The sequence below is a fragment of the Ambystoma mexicanum genome, chromosome 14 (assembly GCF_040938575.1).
Source record: "Ambystoma mexicanum isolate Mex_15411 chromosome 14, UKY_AmexF1_1, whole genome shotgun sequence".
Classification (NCBI taxonomy): domain Eukaryota; kingdom Metazoa; phylum Chordata; class Amphibia; order Caudata; family Ambystomatidae; genus Ambystoma; species Ambystoma mexicanum.
Window position 1 is genome coordinate 133,963,705 of NC_090940.1, and position 23,984 is coordinate 133,987,688.

Below are 23,984 nucleotides of genomic sequence, written 5' to 3' on the forward strand. Positions count from 1 at the left end.
GATTTGGGGACTTTACCTTCTGATATGCTTGACCTATTACCACTGATGCCAGTTTTTGTTATCTTATGTTATGAAACTAATAAAAATATATTTAAAAACAAAATAAATAGTTCCCCTGGTGGTGGTGCACTGAGGGAGGATCACATGGGGAGGGAAGCCCCCTATGGGATTGAGGATGACTATTCTTAGGGAACGCAGTATTACCCCGCCTTAATACATCCAACCCCTTCTCAAACACCAAATCCCCCTCCCCATCAAATGGGCTCTGTTGCCAGGTCAGTCACTTTAATATACTGGTCAAACTTAAAATACCAGAGAATACTAAGGATCTTGTGAGTACAGTGAAGATGATCATTGAGAGTCTAAGGATCACTCAGGAGAAGCAGAGTGAGCGGTCTAGCTTCTCGCAAGAAGTCATTTGCCCGAATGCATACAGCATGCCAGCGCGGGAGTTCAAAATTAACCCAGCTGGGAGGCAGAAGGAGAACGATCCTCTGAGCAGGAACTGCAGGGAGGCTGAGAAAAGCCACAAGGGGAGCCATGATGCAAGGGAAAGGAGAGCTTGAACATGGTCCAAGCTGGAAGGACTACATCGGCTGCTGCCAACACATACCTCTGGGAAACCCAGGCTCTGGCGAACCGCAGGCGAGGAAAGACGTGCCGCTGGATTGAGAGAGACACCTGCTGCAGACCCTGCCATTCACGCTAAAGCTGCCAGAGTCTCAAGGAACAACGCAGTGGCTGGAAAAACACTGATGCCTACCGAGAGGCCGGAAACGGGTACGTGGGTTTAGCAGGAGGCGTTGGAGGTCCAAGGAACAAAGGGAGTGAATACATGCATTGGAAAAGGAGGGCATGCGACCCTGAAGGGACATTGCGTGTATGGACCCGCACCCATATGGAATGAGAGGGTCTGGGACCCCGAGAGCCATTAAGAAAGCAGAATCATATGTTTGGCAGGAGCGTAAACCGAACATACATGATAGCATATTGTGATTCTGGGACCCGCACCCATATGAGAAGCCGAGAGTAACCAAGATAGAGGAATTAGAGGTTTGGTAGGATAGTGAACCAAGCACATACACTACCACAAGAACAAGCAAGAGAGAGGAGTCATGTTTGGCAGGAAAGTGAACCAAACGTAAATGATAACGAACTGTGAGTCTAAGACCCACAACCATGTGAAACGCAACTGCCTAATATAAGGAGGAATAAGAGGGTCTGGGACCCACGTAAAAGAGAGACAGTCCACAAGAGGACACTAGCTTTGCAGAAGAGTGAACCAAGCTATATTGCGAGTTTGGGACCCACATGAGCCATGAGAGGATACTAGCTTGGCAGGAGAGTGAACCACGCTATATTGCGAGTCCGGGACCCGCACCTATTTGAGAGATTGAAAGGGTCAAGGACCCTGGAATTGGTCAAAAGGAATTCTTATTTTTTTATGAACTGTATCAAGTTGATGAGATAAAGAATTGGGAAACTAAGCTACATATCCCTGTGAATTGTCCAGTCACATATGCCGGAGAAGATAAAGGGGCTCACAAGCGCAGAAGGAATGAAACTGAGAAGAAGTATTGTGAGTCTAGGATCTGAACCCTTATGAAAGGTTGAGAATAAGTGGGCCAAGAACCCTAGGACTGAGAAAAGGAATCCCACGCTTGATAATGGAACATGCCAAGCTGGTAGGATAAAAGAACTGTGAAGCTAAGAAACGGTTTCTCGTTAGTTTTCCAGTGATTTAAGATAAGAAGTTGTCTAGGGGAAAGCAGCAGAATCCTATCATAGGAATTTGCATTTATGAACATTGTTTTTCATCACATTGTATTACCATTGACAATGGGAACTTTTCTGTTGGTTGAAAACACAAAGAACACCTGTTACTTTAAGAAGAGATCATCCTTGCTCAGTTGCTTTAGATTATTAGTTTTAGACCCCTTTTAGCTTAATGATAGAGAGGCATTTTGCCAACCTTTTCTTATTTAATAAAAGTTTAAACCCAGAAACATGCCACCATTGTGCCTGAGCCTTACTTCTGCACCCTTACAATATAGAGATTATTACCATTTCCTTTTTTTATTTAACGCATGAATATCTCGAGTTTGGCTGATGCAATTTTCAATTTCCAAAATTGTTTATCAAGTGTACATTTGTGGTGAAAATCAAAGCAGGCAATTAAGAGAAATGGTGTTCAGAAAATGTATTTTCTTTAGGGACATCTGTGTTCTAACAAAGTGAATATTTTTTTCTACTCCACTGTGAATTGTCACCAAATTTGGCATGCTTTGGATAGTTCTGGATCAGTTACATCCACAGGTTCTAAAGTTATGGGAGAAGGCATTTATATTGACTGGCATGTCCGTACTGGACTGTGGAATTGGCACAGGTTTGAGATCTGGTTGAAGTATTTCCGTGGCGTTGCAGGCCACGGATCTTAAGTCTGTGCCAATTCAACTTTTATCTAAATTCCCAGCATATATGTATTAAGGATTTCTTTACTCATCAAGTAGGCATAAAATGCATTCGGACCCCTTTGGCCTGTACATTCTAAATACAGGCTAATGGCCACCTGCTGTCACTGTGCTGGAACAGCCAATTGCGAAATTGGGCATCCTATTATAGGCTCAAGATATGTACCTTTACATCCAACTGGAGTGCTGATAGCTTACATCCCATGAATTGGTCGATTTCAAAGCTTATTAGTGTGTGATGCCATGCATGTTGTACTGCAACCCCTTTATTACCTCAAGGTTTCTTTTAAACTTAAATTGTATTCTGTTATGAGATAAGACCTCCCATTCTTCCCACAAGACTGTTCTGCTTACTTTGCAGCCCCTCCACCAGACAGTAGACAGCACGGAAGTGATGTTACATAAAAATTCTTGCGTTATGCTCTTTTGTAAACCATTAGCTTCTTTAAATATTCTGCATAATTTGCCTTCAGTCGACCACCTTTTTTTCTGCAATCTTTGAAAAGCTTTGCAGCCCACATATTTTACTTCTATGCCACCTCATCCTTTGCACTATCTTATCAAAATGCCCAGCACATGGATTAAAAATCTGTATATAATTATCTCTATATATACATATATTTCTGAGGCTTGTGGAATCTGCTTAGATCACATGCTGTGCATAGGCCGACATCTACTGGAAGCTGCGGAGTATTACAGTTTGTTTTTCGAAACTCGAAAATGGGCGTCGCCCGAGGGCGTGCCAGTAATACTATCCCTAGTGTGACGTCCACTGTACCCATGATCCCTCACGCGTGTAGGGCCCTCAGATTGTTTTTTTCCGCCATACTTGTCGGAAGCATAGTTGTGGAGTTCCCTTGCTTTCAGCCATTTTGTCATAACTTATCCAAAATTCTCCGTTCTTAATCCCACGTCGAGACTCCGAAGATCGACGCCGGTCAGAAGAACGAACATCCGTCGAGACTGCACAATGGACTTTGGGCCTCGGAAGGCCTCTGGCCTCGGCCCTGCAAGTAGGGAGAGTGGGGGGTGGACATACTCGCACTCGCTTATTTCCTACATACACTCGCCCGCTGCCATAGAGTAACATATGGAGAGTACTCCATTTAAATTCTGCCCCAAGTGCAACCATAAATTCCCTTGGGTAGATGAGCACAACACGTGTAATCTCTGTCTGCCTAGGGATCACCCCGAAGCTAATTGCAGAGCATGTAAACTCTTTAAAGCTAAAACACTAAAGGACCGCTCCACTTAACGTTGGGCCCACTACGCCTGGCAGCTCGAGGCCATGGAAGCGGTGGGTTCCTTCAGTGATGGCAGAAATGCCACCGTATCTGACGGCGAGGGCACAGGGGCGTCGATAGACACCCAAGCGAGAGTCCCCGACCTCGGAGGATTGTCCGGCGGGGCAGTTATGGGGACCACACCCGGCGACATGAGCGCTACCCACACTACTGCACCTAAGTACACTAACTCCAGCCGAGACTCGACACGCGTGTTCAGTGATCGGAAGAAAGAGGCACAAAGAGAGAGGTCCACAGAGACGGTGTCCTCTGGGCGTTCCAGGTCGAGATCGCCCCACGACACACGGCAATCGTCCACGATTGCCAAGGGTGCCTCACTCCCCAAAGTTACAGAGGTTTGGTCGTCGGACGATGATACTGACCTCTATCCCCAAGCAGCACGCTGTCACGACCCTCGCCCAAAACTCCCTCTGGCAAACCCATTGGCCAGGTGGAGTCACGACTCGGGCCTCTAGAGCCTGGCATCCTCTTCAAAAGCCCTCATGGGGCCAGTCCTGGTGCCTACGGTGCCAGGCTCATAGACCATGAATAAAAATGTGCTTGGGAACTACTTTATTGTATTGTCAGCCAACATGGAGGCATCCACATAGCTTGGTTCCTAAGAACCAAGCTATGTGGTCTAGTGTTTTGGGTGTGGTAGCCTAGAGACTACTTTACCTGGACTATTTTGTTGGGGCTATTTAAACCACACCGAGCAAGACAACACACTTCGCGTTACTTTGCAGCTTGCAACGTGACGCTCACCGTGTCCAGCTATTCCCTCGAACCTCGGAGAAGCAGAACCTGCAAGGAGACAAAAGCAACATCATTAGCAGCAGCATCTTACCTGCAGTCTTCATCTTTAAACATTCGCAGCTACTGAGAACAGCTTCCTCGAATCTGCACGCCTCCCGGACAGAACGACCTGAAAGAGGAAGATGGAGGCAACATTAAAGAAAGCAGTAGAGACATTTACAAATTACGAACTGCTCAAAAGGCTTACCTGGCTGGCCGCCTCTCGGCTGGCACCACTCCGGACATTCCACTCGCGCTGAAGAACACCACGACCTACAAGGAAGGAAAACACAGGTTGGCAAAGGCAAGACTTCGCAGCGCTGCGAATAGCGCTTACTTCTGCGTCATAGCGCTCTTAATGCGCCATCATTTACCAGCGGGGCTCAACCAAGCCAGTTCACCGCGTTGAAGCTCTGAAACTACACACACTAAATGTGCGAAGAGCGGTCCTCTACTATGTTGACAAGACCAGACTGCTAAGAAAGACAGATCAACTGTTCGTCTCCGTAGCTACAGGCAGAGAAGGAGATTGTGTCTCTAAAGGTGCCATCTCAAAATGGATAGTCAAATGTATCCAGCGGTGTTACTCCCTTTCAGATAAAACTCTGCTTTTTACGCCGAGGGCCCACTCTACAAGAGGCACTGGGGCCATTCTGGCTTTCATTGCAAATGTACCCCTTGACACGATTTGCAAAGCAGCTACATGCAGCTCTATTCACACCTTTACTCAGCACTACTGCATTGACACTCATTCCAAGACAGATACTCAAGTGGGACAAGTGGTTCAAAGACATTTATTTGCTCATGACCCTTCTCACATCCAACCTCCTTCTTCTCGCACTGCTCGCTAATCTATGCTCAGCATGTGATCTAAGCAAATTCCACAAGCCTCAGAAGTGATACATTACTCACCGTAATCATATTTCTGATGCTTGTATCTGCTTAGATTCACATGCACCCGCCCTTCCTCCCCTCTGAGAGAAGGCGCATGGATGCTTGTAGTCTTATCTATCTATCTGCTTGGATAATCTGTACTCACGCTACACCTCATGCTACCTCATGTCAGAATAAATACAATCTGAGGGTCCTACATGCGTGAGGGATCATGGGTACAGTGGACGTCACACTAGGGATAGTATTACTGGCACGCCCTAGGTCGATGCCCATTTTCGAGTTTCGAAAAACAAACTGTAATACTCCGCATCTTCCACTAGATGTCGGCCTATGCACAGCATGTGAATCTAAGCAGATACAAGCATCAGAAATAGATTACGGTGCGTATTGTATTATATATATATATATATATATATATATTTTCAAAGAAAACATTTTGTTAAAGGGACGTTATGGTTCCAAGTAAAACCGAAAACCCCTTGCAATTCGATAGTTTAAAAAAAAAAAACATTTTATTGAATTATAAAAACAACCAAACAATACAAACCAAACAGTGCATGTTCCAACAGTTTCATTACACTTTCTTAACTTCTAACCACTACTTCCCTTATCCCACCCCTCTCTACGAGTCTATTGCATTAAACCTTCAGTTTCCGCATTCTGTGGTTCGGTCTCCTCTTCTACAGGCTCCGCCGGGTCATCTAATGACCCAAACAGTTCGGCTATCAGTGATTTCCAGGCCTTCAGGGACACAGTCTCCTCCTCCCCCCCCTGTGCTACTCGCTTCTTGCCATGCCATGGTTTCGGCTTCTGCCCATTTTTGCAAATCTCTCCATCACACCTCTATCTTTGGCACATGGCATGACTTCCATCCCATGGCAATCCTCCTCTTTGCAAGCACATAAGCCATATCCCTCCGCTTACTCACGTGTCTGAGCTTCTGTGGTCTGAGGAACCCCCCCCAGCAGACAGGCCCACACTGTATCCACTACAGTCTTGACCCCTTTTTCTTCCAGTTTCCCTATCACTCCCTTCCAGAAACACTCTATGATCGGGCATGACCAGAACATATGTACCATGCCCACGTTCTCCTCATCACACTTGGGGCATGCTTGCCGTCCTGCATTTTCAAACCTCGATATCCTCCAAGGCGTCATGTATGCCGTATGCGTTATGTACAGCTGAATCTTTTTCAGCCTCGCGTTTCTAGACACCTTCTTATGATACCCCTGCACCCGTTCCCACATCCCGTCTCCCATCGGGGCTCCAACCTCCATTTCCCAGTCTAGTCTCAACTGCGTGAGCTCCTTCCCCACTTTAGACATCAGCATTTCATACAATCTGGAAATCTCATGACCCCCCTCAGCACGTCTATGGTGGCATCTGATTCTTCCTTCAACACAGTTTCAGGCCATGTTCTCTTAATCCTCTGTACCATTCTATGATACGTAATATACTGGCCCTTGTGCAACCCAGTTTCTTCCCGCAGCCCCTCAAAAGTAATACTAGAGCCCTCCCACCAAATATCACCCATTGTTGCCACCCCAGCCGGTTCCCAGTGGTTCCTGAGTATCATTCGTAGCTGCGCGTCTGCCCCCGTCAATGCAACCAGTGGTATCTGCGGTGAGCATGGGGATGGGTTCTCCATCATTTGACATACCCTGCGCCACACCTTCCACCCGAGTAGCATAATTTTAGGGCGCCCTACCATTTCCGCCCTGGGTACCGACATCATCTCTTTCAAATAAAAAGGTGCACAATCGCGCCCAAACAGCCTAAAATCCGAGGTCTCTTCGTCAGAGAGCCATTTGGCAACATACTGTAACTGGCTTGCCACATAGTATGCCTCATAGTTGGGCAGCTTTATCCCTCCTTTGTCATGGAAGTTCTGTAGCTTCCATAACGGCACTCTATTTCGCCTGCCATGCCACAAAAAGTCCCTACACATGCTATTCAATTTGGTGAAGAACTTCTTGGGAATCGGGTACGGTATGTTCCCGAAGTAGTGTAGGAGCTTTGGCAGGACCACCATCTTTAGCATTGCTCCCCGCCCCATCATCGCCAAGGGCAGCTTTGCCCAAAATCGCATGCACTTCTCAACTTTTTTAGTGGCGATGTGGTATATATCTATCCCCAGATACCGAAATGTGCTAGCCGCCCACGGCAGTTGCAATACAGGTAGCCGCTCCGCTGGAATCCCCATGTACCCCCCTAATGGGAACATGCTGGACTTCTGGGGTTTCACTGATATACTGGACAGCACAGCGTCTCTCTCCAACACTTCTAGGATGTACTGGAGATTTTCTTCTGGGAATCGCAAGTACAGCAGCATGTCATCTGCATGTAGAGAGATCAGATGCCGCTCCCCTTTCACCTCGATGTCTATGGTGTCAAATTGCTGCCTTAGATATATTGCTAGAGGTTCCAGGGCCAGTATGTAGAGCATTGGAGACCACGGGCATCCCTGTCTAGTACCCCTGCTGAGCTGCCACCTTTCCGATATCACAGATCCTGTCCTAACTCTAGCCAGCGGTTCGATATATAAAATTTTCGCCCACCTTACATATCCAGGCCCTAACCCGTAGTGCTTCAGGGCTGTAAGCAGCCATGGCCATTTAACGGAGTCAAAGGCCTTGATTGCGTCCAAAGAGACAATTGCCATTTCCTCATCTCTTTCTCTGCTAAACTCAATGATTCGCTGGAGTCGCCTATGATTATTGGTAATGTTTCTATGAGGGACATAGCCCGTTTGATCCAGGTGTATTAATTTGCCAGTAACCTTCTTCAGTCTATTTGCTAAGACAGCAGTTAATATCTTGCCGTCTTGATTCAGCATTGACAAGGGTCTATAGGAACCACAGCTGTGCCCAGGTTTGTTAGGTTTGGGGAGCGGTATTATGAGGGCCTCTCTGTGACTCCGGTAAGCGTCCCGTCTCGAACGCTTCGTTTAACATCTGATAGTTATGGTAAACTAAGCAACCATAACTCGCGCCACCACCATGCACTGCTAAGAATAACACCCAGGATATCAAAGATGACATCACAAATGTCATTGATGACATCACTGATGACATCACATGTGCATTTACCTTTCATGAAAAGTCTGTACAAGGGATTCTTATTGTAATGTTAATAGAAAAGTGTCAAGGATCATTAGAATAAATATCATGAGGTACGTAGTGCATTAAGTAATGCATTAATCCAAATAGCATTGTATTATGAAGTTTATTTTCAATATACTAAGGTACACATGTAGTAACATAGGCATAGTGTGCAGCAGACATGATGAAGATGCAATATTAATCTTGCCATGTTAAATACTAAAATTATAAATGCTTTCTTATTAGTCTTGCATACTGTGAAACATTTAATAAGTACCTAATCAAACCCACTTACTACATTATTGCATTACTGCACACAAAACACAAACAGACAACAACACATACAAATAGAGCAAATACATGGAAAGTGAAGTAAACAAAAAACAGCAGTATTACCCGACAATCTTCATAACCTAACTGATTATCTACATGCACCAAAATGATTGCTCTGCTTCAAAGCTACTACTTCCCTATATATAACTATCACATATTGTGACTAGACCCTAAGGAAAGTAGTGTAAGTGCAATGTGTACAAATATGAGCATATCCAGGGAAAGTTATGATTAATTATTTTTAAAGTGATATATTGATCTTAGTGTTTGTTTTATGATCTTTTATGTGTATTGTTTTGCAAAGGTTTATACAAACCAAAATACAATAAATTAAAAAAAGTACAGTATTAAAAAAACAGAATTTAAGACAGTGTTGATAACCTTACTAATCATCTTCATACATAGAAAGCATTGCTGTCTTCCAAGTTTGTGTTTTCCCCTTTGTATATGTTTCATTTGCTTTCAGTGGACCCTAAGTGAATTACTGTAAGAACATATTTGAAGTATAAGTCTACAAATCTAGTACATAGATATATCAGTAAAGGAAAAAAGAGTGAGCCAGACATGTGATGCCATCAGTGATGTCATCAATGACATTTGTGATATCATCTTTGATGTCCTGGGTGTTATTCTTAGCAGTTCACTGTGGTGACGCGAGTTATGGTTGATTAGCTTACCAAAACTGTCGAATTTAAGGGTTTTTTTTGGTTTTACTTGGAACCATAACGTCCCTTTAACAAAGTTTTTTCACTGAATTTCCTAGGTTTTTATTAGTGCAACTTAACCATAATGTATAAGAACATCTGACTTCATTGCAGACCTTCTGGAGAGTGCCACGTGACCATATGCTGGCGCGCCGCATGATGTGTCCGAGAACCCGTACGCACCTCACAATAAGATCTGTGCTTCGCGGACAGTTCGGAACTGCATTTTCTACTGATCTAGGAACTTTCAACTTCAAAATTTCCCTTGCACAGCTCCAACAACTATTCCTACTCATCCATTAACAATCTAGTACACAGTACATACTTTTAGCAAAACTGCTATTTATCTTAAAGTAGAATCAGCTAATGCCATCCCTCCTCCCAAGAGACACCACCACTGCTGTAATCAAGGAGCATGAGAAACACTGCCCCCTACCTTAGAAATAACACACGCGCAACATTTTCCCCTGTCCACCTGCCCCTCCATATTAGTGTTTGGTGCCTCTTCCCTCATTTCCCTCCCCACCTTTCGTTCTACGCTCTCCTGCCCAAAAAATGCATCCAAAAAAAAAATAAATGTTCCTTTAGGAACTACCTTTCACAGTTAAAAAATAGAACTAAAAAAAAACATATAGACTCCATCTACTTTATATTTCTCAGTAAAGTACATAGACTCAATAAGATTTTCCAACATTTCCATTTGCATTTTGTGTTATGCTAATGGGAATATTGTGGCGTTCATCCTCCGTTCCAGGGACTGGAACGGTGGATACTGGCCCAGCAGCCCAAGTTATCAGCCCAAGTGAAGCGAGGGTGGATAACGAGGTCACTGGACCATTATCACCCCATTCCAGCCCCTGAAATGGGGGATGAAGGCCATTAGCAGCCTAGGTTCCCAAAGCGGGAACCCGGGGTACTAAAAAAGAGGATTTGTCTTCCAACACCGGGACGCCTGTGGCGTCCCTGTGTAGGAAGGAAAATCCTTTTCTAAGATGGCCACCAAGGAAAGGGAAGGTGGGGGTTCCATACAGGGCCCCTCTACGCTTTCCATGGCAGCCTGCAGAAGGCAAAAAGAGAACCCTATGACCATATTACCACAAGCAAATTTTTCTTACCTTTCAAATCTATCCTAATTTCGAATAACTTCACCACAAAGCCAGTCCCAGGTGGACACGGCCACTTTAATCCTATGTTTTGTCCCTTGTGGTCATGGCCACTGCCCATTGCCACAGGCTACCCCTCAGTCACTAAAGGTATACTGCTATTTTTTGTAGCTACATTATGACACTTGTCAAAAAATAAAACACTGGCACATTTCCAAAACCATGCTTGCAGGTCCTTGCCAATGCTCCTTACGCAAGTTTGCTGGAAATCCACCCATGTTTTATTTTTTCAAAAGTGTCAAATGTATGCACATACAATCGTCCTATAACCTAGCCCCCACTTGACAAAATCCATTCAGACTTTAGGAAAACATTTATATCTAGATCTATAATCTTTTTGCAAACCTTTGTGTAAAGTTGTCAAATGGCACCACATTTATAAGCCTTTACAATATTTTGGGACCCCCCCCTCTAATTTTGCTCCCTCTTGACAGAATCCCACCAAACTTTGCAAAAACATTTATATCTAGATCTATTATCCGTTTGCCAAATTAAGTGTAGATTCCTCAAATGGCACCTCATTTATAAGCCATTACATTATTTTGAGACCTCTAATTTTGCCCCCTCATGACAGAATCTCACCAAACTTTGTAAACTCATTTGGAATCAGGTCAGAAATATACATGCAAAATTTCATGCAGTTCTATTAAGTGGCACCAAAGTTATAAGCCATTCAAGAACTGCATTTCACCAACCCTGTAATGCTGAGGTGTCCGAACTTTCCAGGACTGTTCGTGAACATCTGAACTGTTCGCAGACTATTGCAGCAAAGAACACCTGTTTTTTTGCTTCTTGCAGCCATATCCCATCCCATCCTCATCACCCCTCACCTCCTCAGAGATTATTTGATAAGTTTGACAAGTGCAATGTTGTGTTTTTTAATGTTTTTACCGCGATGTTCGCGGACACCGGCAAATGTCCAAATTTGTTTGTTGCTTGGCAAAGCGTTGGCGTATGAGAGGCAAAGGAGTATGAACCGCAAAAGGCAAAGTCATGTGGGAGGCAAATAGACCTGAGAGGCGAAGGTGAAGGCAGTTTGCATTCCAGAAGTTTCCAAGCGTTGGTGTATGAGAGACAAAACCTTATGAGAGGCGGAAGGCGAAGGCGTATGGGAGGCAAAGGCGTATGGGAGGCGTACCGTCGCGAGAGACAAATGTGAAGGCAGGTAGCATTCCAGAAGTCTGCCAATTGTTGCTATATAAAGAGGTGCGACATGTGTGCATTAAAAAATTGCTGCTCAACGTAATTGAAGTGGCAGTGTTGACCGGGAAGGGAAAAGGAGATCTATTCATCCCCCGCATAACACTCATTCCGACAGACGTATCGTTCAGTTTCAAGCACCTACAGTTCCCGGTCAGGTTGGCATTCAGTATCATGATCAACAAGGAACAGTGCCAGTCGATCACAAGTGTGCTGGTATCAACTTGAAATATCCATGTTTCTCCCACGGGCAGTTATGTCGCATGTTCTAGAGTGGGTTCCCTGAATCAGTTGTATATCTTTCCTCCAACTGGAAAAACAACAAATGTTGTTTATAAACAAGCCTCACAATGAAAATTTACTTTGGTAACATTAAACTTTAGGTCCATAGTTGTTGGTACCGCCTATATCATGTCACTCCTCATTCTGCTCAGGAATCTCCATGTTGTTCTCATATACAATAAGTTTCAGAATGAGTTTTTAAGAAGAACACATTGTGTTGTGTGTAGTCTTTATAAGAAAACATTTTTAAAATGTTAAATAATCTAAAAATGTAGTGAATTTTTAATTTCACCTTTCTTATGGAGCCTTTCTGAAAAGTGTAAAGTTAACTTAAGGTATTTCTAACAAATAGTACCTATGAGAAAATGAACTCCCGGGCAACGCTGGGTATATAGGCTAGTTACACTATAAAAATAAGCTATGGGCTGCATTTTCTTTCAGGAAAATGCCTCTCTGAGCTTATCCTCTGCTATCAAACGATTAAGACATAGTAATATAATTACTGTATTTAGAGTTGACACTTTTTGGCTTGACCTTTTCTTTACTTCCCTTCGACCACTAGGTCTCGCGTCATGAACGTCGGATTTCTCAAATTCAACAGCTTAACCAAATGCCTCTGTACCCAACAGAAAAGATTATTTGGGATGAAAATATTGTCCCAACCGAGTACTATTCTGGGGAGGGTGAGTAACAAATTGACACCTGTGCTAATCTTTTCTTTTTCTTTGCATGTTCGCACAAACTTCGCTAATGGGATTTTGCCCTCCTTGGAGTGCGTTCTAATGCCTGATTCAGACTTGTTTATGAAATGTGTTTTGTAAGTAAGTGCATGCAGAAAAAATACTTCATCCAGTCATTGTATAAATTAATGTGTGCAAAACTCTGCATTTTTAAATAAACCGTGTTAAGGCAGTTTTTGTACACCCTGTTATGAGAATGCTGCAACCACTAACCCTAGGGGGAGGCTAAAGCACCTGACAAGACAGGGAAGACCAACCTCTCTTAGTGTATGAACGTGGTCAGACAGAATGCCAAGTTTTAACACTCAGGTAGGGAGTAGTAGGCTGACACAAAGGTACAATTGGTCCACACACATAGTTCTTGAAAATATACCACACTGATATACTGAAATATATACTTTATTTAAGTAACTCATATAAAGGTATCCGGTCATGAAAGTGCCCAGGTAATAATATACAGTATTAAAATATACCATGTACATTTGTAAAAACAGTAAAGTCTCTAAAAGGACTCTTCTAACCCCAATGACTTTATGTGGGCCCACTAACAGAAGTTAGCACCCAACATAATAATGGGAGTTGAGCGAACCAGGGAAACATAAACCCTAGCAAGCTGGCAAGCCCCCTGTGGGGCTGCACAATTTAGTGCCCTGAAGACAAAACACAACCGTAGTATATGTGGAAGGCCCTAGGCTTGGTGGGGAAGGGAGAAATGAGGAAACACAATTTTACCAACAGGAGAAATAAGTTAGAAACACCCTGTAGTCTGTCACTGATAGATCAAGAAATACTTGTAAGTCTCAGGGATGGTCCAAGGGTTTTACTGGAATTATCAGTGCCATACAACATCCACTTCCATCTCGTCTTAAAAAGTACACATCCTCCCTAACTCAGGTGTCCCCACTTTTCACTTTACTTTGAGTTCTTATTACTAGAAGGGAAGACCTGCTTTCTTTGTCTAAACTCCCTCAGGGATTTCCTAGGCTCTCCCTACTGCACCCAGAGCTTAATACTCTAATGGGGGTGCTGGGTTGTGCCTTACAGACATTACCCAATTCTGCCTCCTTTCTATCACAGCCTCACACTCCTCTCACTTCCTGGTGTTCTCCTCTCACTATTCTCCTCCTTCCAACTCCACTTTCCTTCACTCCTACTGCCTGCGTCTTCTCAGCCTTGCCTCCATGATGTTACTACTTCCTCCCTGATAATAAAAATGCCATCCTCCACACTACACATCTCTACTACACTCTACAACCACTACTTCACCCCCTTCTTCTCAAAAACCCTCCTTTCACTCACACAATCTGTTCGCATTCACTCACTGCACACCTTATCCTAAACACATTTGCCACTCTGTCACACATCACAGTACCACTTGCTTTCACTAGCCAATGCCTACCCTGTTTCATAAATAGCCTCCACAATGCAATCCACATTCCTTCCTCCTCCTGGTCTCTTGGATCGCCAGCTCCATCTCCTCTGAGTTCATCCGAACATACTACTCCTTCCTGTTGCTCCCTTTAACCCCTTCCCTATCTTCTGATTGGTCCTCTGAGCTTGGCCCATCTCACTCTGTCTTCTCCGCCCCGGGTGGGGGCAGGGCAGCAGGGGGCGGGGAGGCTTATGATCAGCATTTCAGAATGTTTTAAAATGTGGGTTTAGCCCTGCACCTCTTCTCTCTGCGGGTCCGCTGGACTCCTCCGATGTGCTGAGGTTGCGGTGCACAGCGTTGGAGGCTGCCACTAAGGAGCTCCAGTTCCTGTCTGTTTCTCCCATTCCTGCTTCGCTATTGGCATAGTGTTTGTGTACTTTGGCTTATGTGGAGATTGTGTCCCTCTCTCCAGAGAGTTCAATAGTTTCTGTGCTGGCCTCTGATGCTTCTCTGCCTTGTGTGTGTTCGCCTTCTTGATTTGTTGGGTTTCTGATAAGAGAAGAGAAAATGCTGGCAGCATTTTGGCTCTTAGGCTTGGGGTGATAGAATTTAATACTGCTCATATACAAGTTGGCACTTGGCTGGGTTGCAGGAATCAGGGCCCTCCTAACTGCCATCTTCCCCTCTTTAGTAGAATTGGCACTGGAGTTCACCCTGGTGGCCTCCCACTGCACATATACATGTTGGCACTTGGGTGGAGAGCAGGAATCAGGGTCCTCGCAACTGCAACCATCCCCCTCTTAGGTACAATTGGCACTGGAGTTCACCCTAGTGGGTCTCCCACCCCAGGCTGAGAGGGGTACCCCTCCTCTCGTGACAAGGTCAGTAACCTTTTCTTGCAAGTAGTCCTTTTCGTCCTGACCACTTGCTGTCTTGCCATGTAAAGGGAAAAGTATTTTCCTTTTTTAGACTTCCTGAAGACACAGGTCGAATAGTGGCAAATCTGTACCCAACAGAACCTTCTCTGAGAGCCCAGTCAAGACTTTCATTAGTGCTGATAGCTGCGTTCCCTTGATGTTGTAGTTGCTTGGGGGTAGAGGTCGGCATCTCCATGTACACATTATTTGAGTCAGGGAGTTGGGATGGAACTCCTCTACATGTACTCGGTCTACACTGATAGCCGTCCACATACTTCCTGAATCCAACAGGGCTTTGGCAGAGCCTTGAACTCAGACTGGCAGGTGGAATTTCTGATCAGTCTCCCCGGTTCCATGTCATAAAAACAAATAACTAATTAAATTTGAACGCCCCCATTTCCCTTTGCCAAAAACCCACCGAAACCCCTCCCCACAAGATGTAATCCTTTACCCCACCCCCACATATATTTTCTTTAAAATATTTGCTATTTTTTTGTTATTTTAAATTCATTAAAATTGTCATTCGTTATTTACTTTTCGTTATATTGACTGTATACGAGTCTCCCCAGTAGTGTAGAGATAGTCAAAGGGGCAAGGCGGGGGGAGGCGGCCTAAAGAACCCTGTTCATCAAAAATAATTTGGCCAAGTACTCTGGGTCATTTTGGATCTTTTCCTCAGGCTGGCACAATCTCTCCCTGAGGTGTCACTATGCCTGGGTTCAAAAGCCCTATCTCCATTGGTTCCTCCTTGTGTGCTTCTGGGCCATAGTTGGTGCTAAGCCCGGGTTTTCTGCTGAAGTGGCATTGTATCTTGGATATGGGCTTTGCTGTGATTTACTCAGATCAGCTAGTGGGGAAGGGCTGGCCTTCACCTCCAGGATGGGCTGGGTATGACTCTACTTTCTCAGGAATGGATTCTTTTCTCTTATCCAAATTCCAGGTTTTACTTCATGCAGGCATAATTCCTGGAGAATTGGGGCCATTACCCCTTATTTTTTGTGTCCCTCGGGTACGTCTCCTCACTGGGTGGCAAGGGACTCTATGCTGAAGTTTTATGGTCAGCTGGCCCCTTACCAGAACCTTTACTTACCAGATAGTCTATAGGTGTTGGTGTCACTTTAACCTGACTGTTTCCCTATACAGAGCAAAGACTTCAAGTTTGGACTCTTTTCCTGATATTGACGTTCACCTGGCCTGCTCCAGCTCTGGGTAATCCCCCATGTGCCTCTGTGGAGTACAGTGCAGACAGAGCCACAGCCTGGATTAATTCGACAACAGGTCCATGAGGGTCTTCTCCCTGGCTGCATCTGCTGAACCGGCACCCGTCACATGCGGAGTACCCCAAGGATCGTGCGTTTCTGCCACACTTTACAATGTGTTTACGAAGCCACTTTTCGATATTTTGGATTCTCTGGGTGTCATCTACACTAATTACGCGGATGACACCCAGATACTCATACCCATCACTGGCGATCACGCAGCTTACACCCTCGCCGTTAACTCCATCTACCAAGTCATCCAAACATGGATGGCCAATCATGAACTCTGTCTGAATGACGAAAAGACAGAGATTCTCATTTTAGGCACCCATCAAAGACTAAACAAACTTGACTCTGCGTTGAACTCTTTTGTCATTGACGGCAACATCATTAAAGTTACAAAGGATACCAAAACCCTAGGCATTTACATCTACTCCACCCTTTCCTTCTCTAGGCAAACCAATGCAGTATCTTCCTCAGCAGCTTACACCTGCAAGCTCATCACAGCCTGCCGCCCCTTCCTATCCCCCAGTCAACTGTACTACATCAGCTAGAACCCTGGTCATGTCTAGAATTGACTATAACACACTCTCGGCACCAACCAAGGGAATCTCAACAAACTTCAGATTGTCCAGAACAGTGCTATCAGAGCTGCTCTAAACATCCCCAGGAACCATCACATCTCCAATACTAGAAAAAGCCTCCACTGGCTATCAGTCCCACAGTGAGTATCCCTAAAAACCCTCGCTCTTACGCACAAATGCATTGCGAACCAAGCACCTAGTTATCTAGTCAAGAGATTCACTATCCACACTGCTAACAGACCACTCAGAAGTGCCCATTCCAACTGCTTATCCATACCGCACTTCAACCTGCTTAGATCAGGGGGAACCAGCTTCCCAGTTATGGCAGCCAAACTTTGGAATTCAATACGAACCCCCTCAGAGCTGACCCTTCCTTCCATGCGTTGAGAAGACAAGCCAAAGCCTGGTTGTCTGCCCCAACCACCCTCTGATTTAGACGGACCACTCCACCCACTCGCCTAGACCTACCATTTTGACCTGTTGCACACTTGTACATTCTGATGTGTATTATTCCTAATTGTATACCCTTTGTTTATTTGACCTCCTTCTGTTTAATCTGCAAATCCTGCGTGTACATTAACTGTAATTACTTATTATGTATGCATATATTTCTGTAAATGTGTAAATACTTCCATGTCAAGTAACGGTCTCTGATGACTATATATGTATCTCAAATTATGCGCCCGGATGCCCTTGGGCCAGGTGCACTTTACAAATAAATAAATACAAATAAAAATACCTCAGGAACTCCAGCTGAGGCTGGCTCTCTTTTTCATGCGTAATTTCCAGAAATACATGGTCAAATAACCCAAGCAAGTTGTGAATTCCTTTAGGGATCACTGAAATTGCATAAGCCTCACCTTGGCCCTACTTTTCTTTCACTCTCTGAATGAAGCTCGTTGGAATTCAGTCTTCATGCAGGGAAAGTGCGATCCTGGCTTGTCCACCACTTTCGGCGGCAAAGCTGGACTCTGACTATTTCGGCAGGACCAACTACCTCAAAGCCTTTGGTTAGAAGTAATCAAGATGGTCTGGATGTTTTCCCCCTTCTCTCAGGTGGTCCTCGCCTCTAGACCGACATCGCATGTTCTCTGATAAATGCAGAGACCTTAGAGCTAGATCTTCTGGCTTGTAGGTCCGTCGACCAGGATTCAACTCAAGGGCTTCCTGTTGATCTTATGCCACGTTGAACGCTGCAGGGTCTAGTCACAATATTCGTTCTTGGACCTTTTTAAGACTTGGCTTTCTAATTTCCCCACCTAGCTTCAGGCCTGCAGGGTAGCCCAGATCCTCATCTTTTTACACATTAGAGATCAGAATCTTTTCTCATACCAATTCAGCTATAACGTGGTCTAATCCAGTATGTGTTCTTCCCTAAGTTGAAGAGAATTACCTTGATCTGCCTCTAGTCTTTATCACTCTTGCTCTCACAACCAACGTGTGCCTATGGGCTAGACAGACTTTGGGGGTGATTCTCCTGTATGTTCCTTCAGAACCGGTCCTAACCAGGGCCCCCCCCCCCCCCCCCCGCTCCACGGCACCACCATCCTCCCCATGTAGGTCGTAGCCTGCAGCTGTGGTTATAACACCACTTTTAGCATCTTCCTCCTGAGTAGCCAGTGGCCAGTGTACTTGGGGGCCTAGGTGTCCCCACTTCTAACACCACATGCCACAGATGGCTCAAAGGACATGCAAATGCAGAGAGAGTGTGCAAGAGTTTTTCTCCAGCATGGGGTCTGGCATGGATTCACATGCTCATGAATATTCCCCGTCGTCAGGCTGGGAATCCTCGGTAAAGAAAAATTCAGTATCAGTTTCGTTTCTGATCTGTCTTTCGTAGTAGTAACCAATCACTGATCTCTGCGTCATACTGACCACAGCCTATGACTGCCCTCTACCTAAGCCCCGCCTCTGGCAGCCATCTTCAGATTTTTACCGCACGTTCAAGTGTTGGGATCCTCGTGCTATTGCTCTCGAGCGTTAGTGCTATTTTTCACGTTTTTTTCTCGAAAAAATTTCTCTTTTTCAGTCAAAAGAACCTCAAGCTCCACCGTTTCTTCATCCGATCAACGGGGACCCGTGTCGGATTCGTCTACGCCCCTCAAGGGTGAAGATTTCGTCGAGCCACGCTTTTGGAGGACTCCAGAAGTTTCTCAGGCCCATCTCGGACATGGCCCAGGAGAAGGGAAGCTCGACGCCCGGAAAGCTGTTCAGGGTCTGCCCTGGATGCCAGCTTCAGAATGTCTTTAAGGAGGACGAACACTTCCTTTATCTTTACTGCCTACATCAGGACAAGACGCACGCGGAGAAGGACTGTGCGTTTTGCGGCAATATGTCGGAACGGACCATGAAGGACCGCCATCAACGTCTCGCCAACTGGCTGGAAGGAAAGAGCCCGTCAGGCGAGAAGAAGAAGTCCGAGCGGTCTTCTAAGACCTTTGAGGGCGCCCCGGCGACGGGGGTCGAACAGAAGGCCAAGCACTGCGAGTCCGCTGGCACCGGGAGCGCCGAACGGTCGGGCTCTACGGGCGCCAGGCAGGGCGCATCCTCCCCGGCGCCATCAACTACGAGCCAACGCTCTGGCTCGGGTAAGAGGAAGGCCGAGCACCCGGCGAAGCTCCTAGAGAGACCCCGGTCGAGCTCGAAGGCCCCATCGGAGGGGGAGCGAGGCGGTGACCCTCCCCCCAAGGAGAAGGCGGTGAGTGCACCTAAGGTGGTGAAAGCCTTAATCCATCCGGCCAAGGCCTCTATCGAGGCAGTCGCGGCGGCCCTGGCTCAGCCTGTGGAGGCTACACCAGTGGTAGCGACCTTGGGGCCCAGAGTCTCCCTGCCACCGCGGAGGGAGTCCTCTTTCATGCCCATCGACAGGACCCCCGTGAAACCTCCGATGGAGAAGAAAAAGGGGGGGCAGGAGGTCGTCGTGGATTCGGCCTCAACCTCTGAGGAAGAGCTGATCGAAGTCTTAAGCCACGGCGTTGGCGTGGAAGAAGACCAGCCCGTCGGGAGGGACCCCGACGTAGGAGACGACGAGAACGTCGAGGGTGCCGACGGGGCTCCTGACCGCCCGTCGGACTCCCCTCAACCAGTGCCGCAAGACAACTCGGCGGCCATTTTGTTGGCTATACAGTCCTTATGCTCGGAGATAAGGACGAGACTGCCGTTACCACCAACGGAGGCACCGCTCTCGACGGGGGACCCGGAGCCAGGCCCTTCTGGGAGACCTCCCCCTAAGAGACCTCCCCCTTTAGCCATCGCGCCCTGTTCAGACCTCCTCCCCGTCCACGACACGTGGGGATGATACGGGGACTGACACGGCCGCGACGGGTACAGACGACGAGGTTTACGACGAGGATCTCCCGTCGTCACCTCCCACCCGGGCTTCCCCGCCCGACGAGATTGGATCGTTTCACTCCAAGATCGCCAGGGCATCCAAGCTTTTCCAGCTCTGCCCGGAAGAGAAGAAGAAGGAAGGTTTCCTTTATCAACGGCGCAAGGCCAAGAGGAAGACGGTCCTCGCTGTACCTCTACTGGACGATATTTGGGATGAGGGCCTCGCCCTCCTCAAGAACCCATCCACGACGCCGGCTAGAAGGGATCGGTACGAGAAGAAGTACCGGGTCCCGGAGGCGGCCCCCTTGTGCCTTCGGGCACAGCCGACCCCGGACTCGGTCGTCTCCGCGGCGGCCAGGAAGAAAGCGGGGGGGCGCGGCCTCTACGTCTACCTCCCCGCCGGACGGCGAGGGAAAGAAATTAGACATAATGGGACGCAGAGTCATCTCGTCTGCAGCGACGACGATTAAGGCGGCCAACGCCTTGGCTATCGTAGCCCGCTACGAAAGGGAGTTGTGGTACAAACTGGCCCCCCTGCTGGACTTCCTACCAGACGACAAGAGGGCAGAAGCCCTAGAGATCTTTCAGGAAGGAGAGGTGGCGTCGGACCACGCCATTACGATTGCGACGGACATCGCTGACACTGGATTTCACCAGTTGGGCAACGGCGTGTGCCTTAGGCGGCGTGGATGGCTCAAGGCTACTGACTTCCGTCAGGACGTGCAGACCAGAGTCTTGGACATGCCGTTCGACGGAAACAACCTGTTTGGGAAAACAGTGGACGATTCCCTTCAAGCCATCAAGGCGGACACGGAGACGGCCCGGGCTCTTGGGGTTCTCCAGCAACGGCAGCCGCCCTTTCGGAGCGGCGGAGGCAAACAGGGTGCCTCCAAAGGTTCCAGCGGCGGATTTTCCACCTACCGTCAAGCGGCCCGTTCTTCGTCACAGGAAGCTTACAGGGGACGAGGCAAGTCAGGCGGATCCCGCCGTCGTCGCCAAGGAGGACAAGGCGGCAAAGCCTCGTCGAAGCAGGACTGAACCGGCCATGGGGTCGGGCCCCCACCGAAGCACCCCGGTGGGAGGCCGGCTGACGACCTTCGTCAGCGTGTGGGAGTCCATCTCCACCGACCGTTGGGTGCTGGACGCCCTAGCTCAGGGTCACGCGCTTGAGTTTCTAAAGAGGTGCCCGCGCGTCCCCCCTGTGGCCAGGAAAGAACATCACGTCCCTCAACTTCTCTTGGAGGTAAAGGCGATGCTCAAGAAGGGCGCCATCGAGCTCGTCCCAAAGAGGCTTCGGGGCTCCGGAGTTTACTCAAGATACTTCCTCGTGAAGAAGAAGACGGGAGGATGGCGTCCCATCCTGGACCTACGACGAATGAACAAATTCATCAAGGCACAGAAGTTCCGGATGGTCACCCTCCAACACGTCCTGGGTCAACTGGAGGAGGGCGATTTCCTGTCGTTGTTGGATTTGGAGGATGCCTACTTCATATTCCCATCCTAAAGGGACACCGAAAGTTTCTCAGGTTCGTGGTCCAAGGGCGTCACTACCAGTTCAGAGCCCTTCCCTTCGGATTGATGTCGGCACCCAGGGTGTTCACCAAGTGCCTCGCACCGGTGGCGGCGCAGCTGCGCCGAGAGGGGATCCACGTCTACCCCTACCTGGACGACTGGCTCATCCGAGCAAAGACGAAGGAGCTCGCCGTGGAGCACACGGCAAGGACCGTCCAACTACTCACGGACCTGGGATTCTCCATAAACTACGCCAAGTCCCACCTGGTGCCCGCGCAAGACGCACTGTTTCTGGGAAAGAAGCTCGACACAGTGTCGCTTCTGGCCTCTCCGTCGGAGGAAAGGACGAGGGCCATCTTGGGCAAGGTGCAGCGGATGCTGGTTACGGACGCGGCCAAGGTGAGGTCCATCAAGCCCCTCCTCGGAATGATGTCTTCTTGCATTTATCTCATCCGCCTGTGCAGGCTCCGGATGCGCCCGTTGCAGGAGTTCCTGGACGCGCGCTTGATCCAGACGACGGGCAGCATCGAGGAGAGGATCACACTCGACGAGAGTTTCCGACGAGCAATCCGGTGGTGGGGCACCCCCGCGCATCTGACGGCGGGCATGGACTTCCAGACCCCTGGCCACCAGGAGACAGTGACCACGGATGCCTCCCTGGAAGGGTGGGGAGCGCACACCGAAAATCTGCACGCGAGAGGCCTTTGGCTTCCAACGGAGAAGTCCCTCCATATCAACGTCCTGGAGCTCTGTGCAGTGTTTTGGGCCCTCAGGTCCTTTCTTCCGTCCCTCAAGGGCAAGGTGGTGAGGATCTTCACCGACAACACCACCACCATGTTCTACATCAGGAAGCAGGGCGGAACCAGGTCCCCAACCCTGTCCAAGGAGGCGCAGGATCTGTGGCATTGGGCCGTCGCCCAAGGGATGTTTCTGGTGCCGTTTCATCTGGCAGGGATAAAAAACACCATCGCCGACTCGCTCAGCAGAGAGCTGCGCTCGTGCCACGAGTGGGAACTACGACAGGATCTAGTGGACCGCCTCTTCCGACGGTGGGGCACACCCTAGATAGATCTGTTCGCGACGGCGACGAACTCCAAGTGCCGGAGGTTCGCCAGCAGGTTTCCCCAGCCGAGGAGCATGGGCGATGCTTTCTCGTTCCCCTGGGAGGGCCTGTTTCTATACGCGTTCCCTCCATTGCCATTGCTGATCCGGCTCATCAACCAGCTCAAGAGGTCACGGTGCAGGATGATCCTCGTCGCACCTGCGTGGCCGAGGTAGATATGGTTCCCGGACCTTCTGGACTTGTCAGCGTCCCCGTCAATCAAGCTGCCAGTGGACGCGGATCTTCTCTCCAGGGAGGGAGGCGCCATCCTCCATCACGACCCGAAGTCGCTGAACTTGCAGGCCTGGCTCCTGCAGCGTTAGAGTTTGGAGGATACAACATACCGGCCGACTGCAGAGAGGTTCTTGCAAAGGCCAGGGCGTCCTCAACTCTTAAATGCTATCGACACAAATGGAAGAGGTTCTCTGTCTGGTGCCACGCACAGAAGATTAACCCTCTACGGATTACGGCTCCCCAGGTACTGCCGTACCTTCTGACGCTGGCCAAGGCTGGACTGGCGCACGCGTCCATCAAGATTCATCTTGCTGCGATCTCCCGATACACCAGAACCACGGGGCGGACGTCTTTGTGGTCTCATCGTCTGGTGAAAGAATTCATGAAGGGACTGTTCAGATCGTTCCCGCCGGTGAAGGCTCCGGCCCCGGCGTGGGAGCTCAACGTGGTGCTGACCAAGCTCATGGGACCTCCGTTCGAGCCTCTGCACTCGGCTCCGTTGAAGTTCTTGTCGTGGAAAACAGCGTTTGTTGTGGCCATCACCTCCGCACGAAGGGTGGGAGAGATCCAGGCCCTTTCCTGCAAGCCCCCGTACTTGACTTTTCACGACACGAGGGTAGTGCCCAGGACGCACCCCTCCTTCATGCCCAAGGTGCCGTCGGACTTCCACCTCAACGAACCCTTGGTGTTGCCTGTTTTCTTCCCGTC

The 23,984-nt window shown here is 47.9% G+C and overlaps 1 protein-coding gene across 1 annotated transcript in view; it reads left to right on the top strand.

The window, feature by feature from the left end:
* Positions 1-23,984, top strand: part of AQR (aquarius intron-binding spliceosomal factor) — an 877,350-nt gene that overhangs the window by 224,781 nt on the left and 628,585 nt on the right. Inside the window, exon 15 of the mRNA XM_069638728.1 lies at positions 12,789-12,909. Coding sequence (XP_069494829.1) covers positions 12,789-12,909 — 121 coding nt within the window. The remainder of the gene's footprint in view (positions 1-12,788; positions 12,910-23,984) is intronic.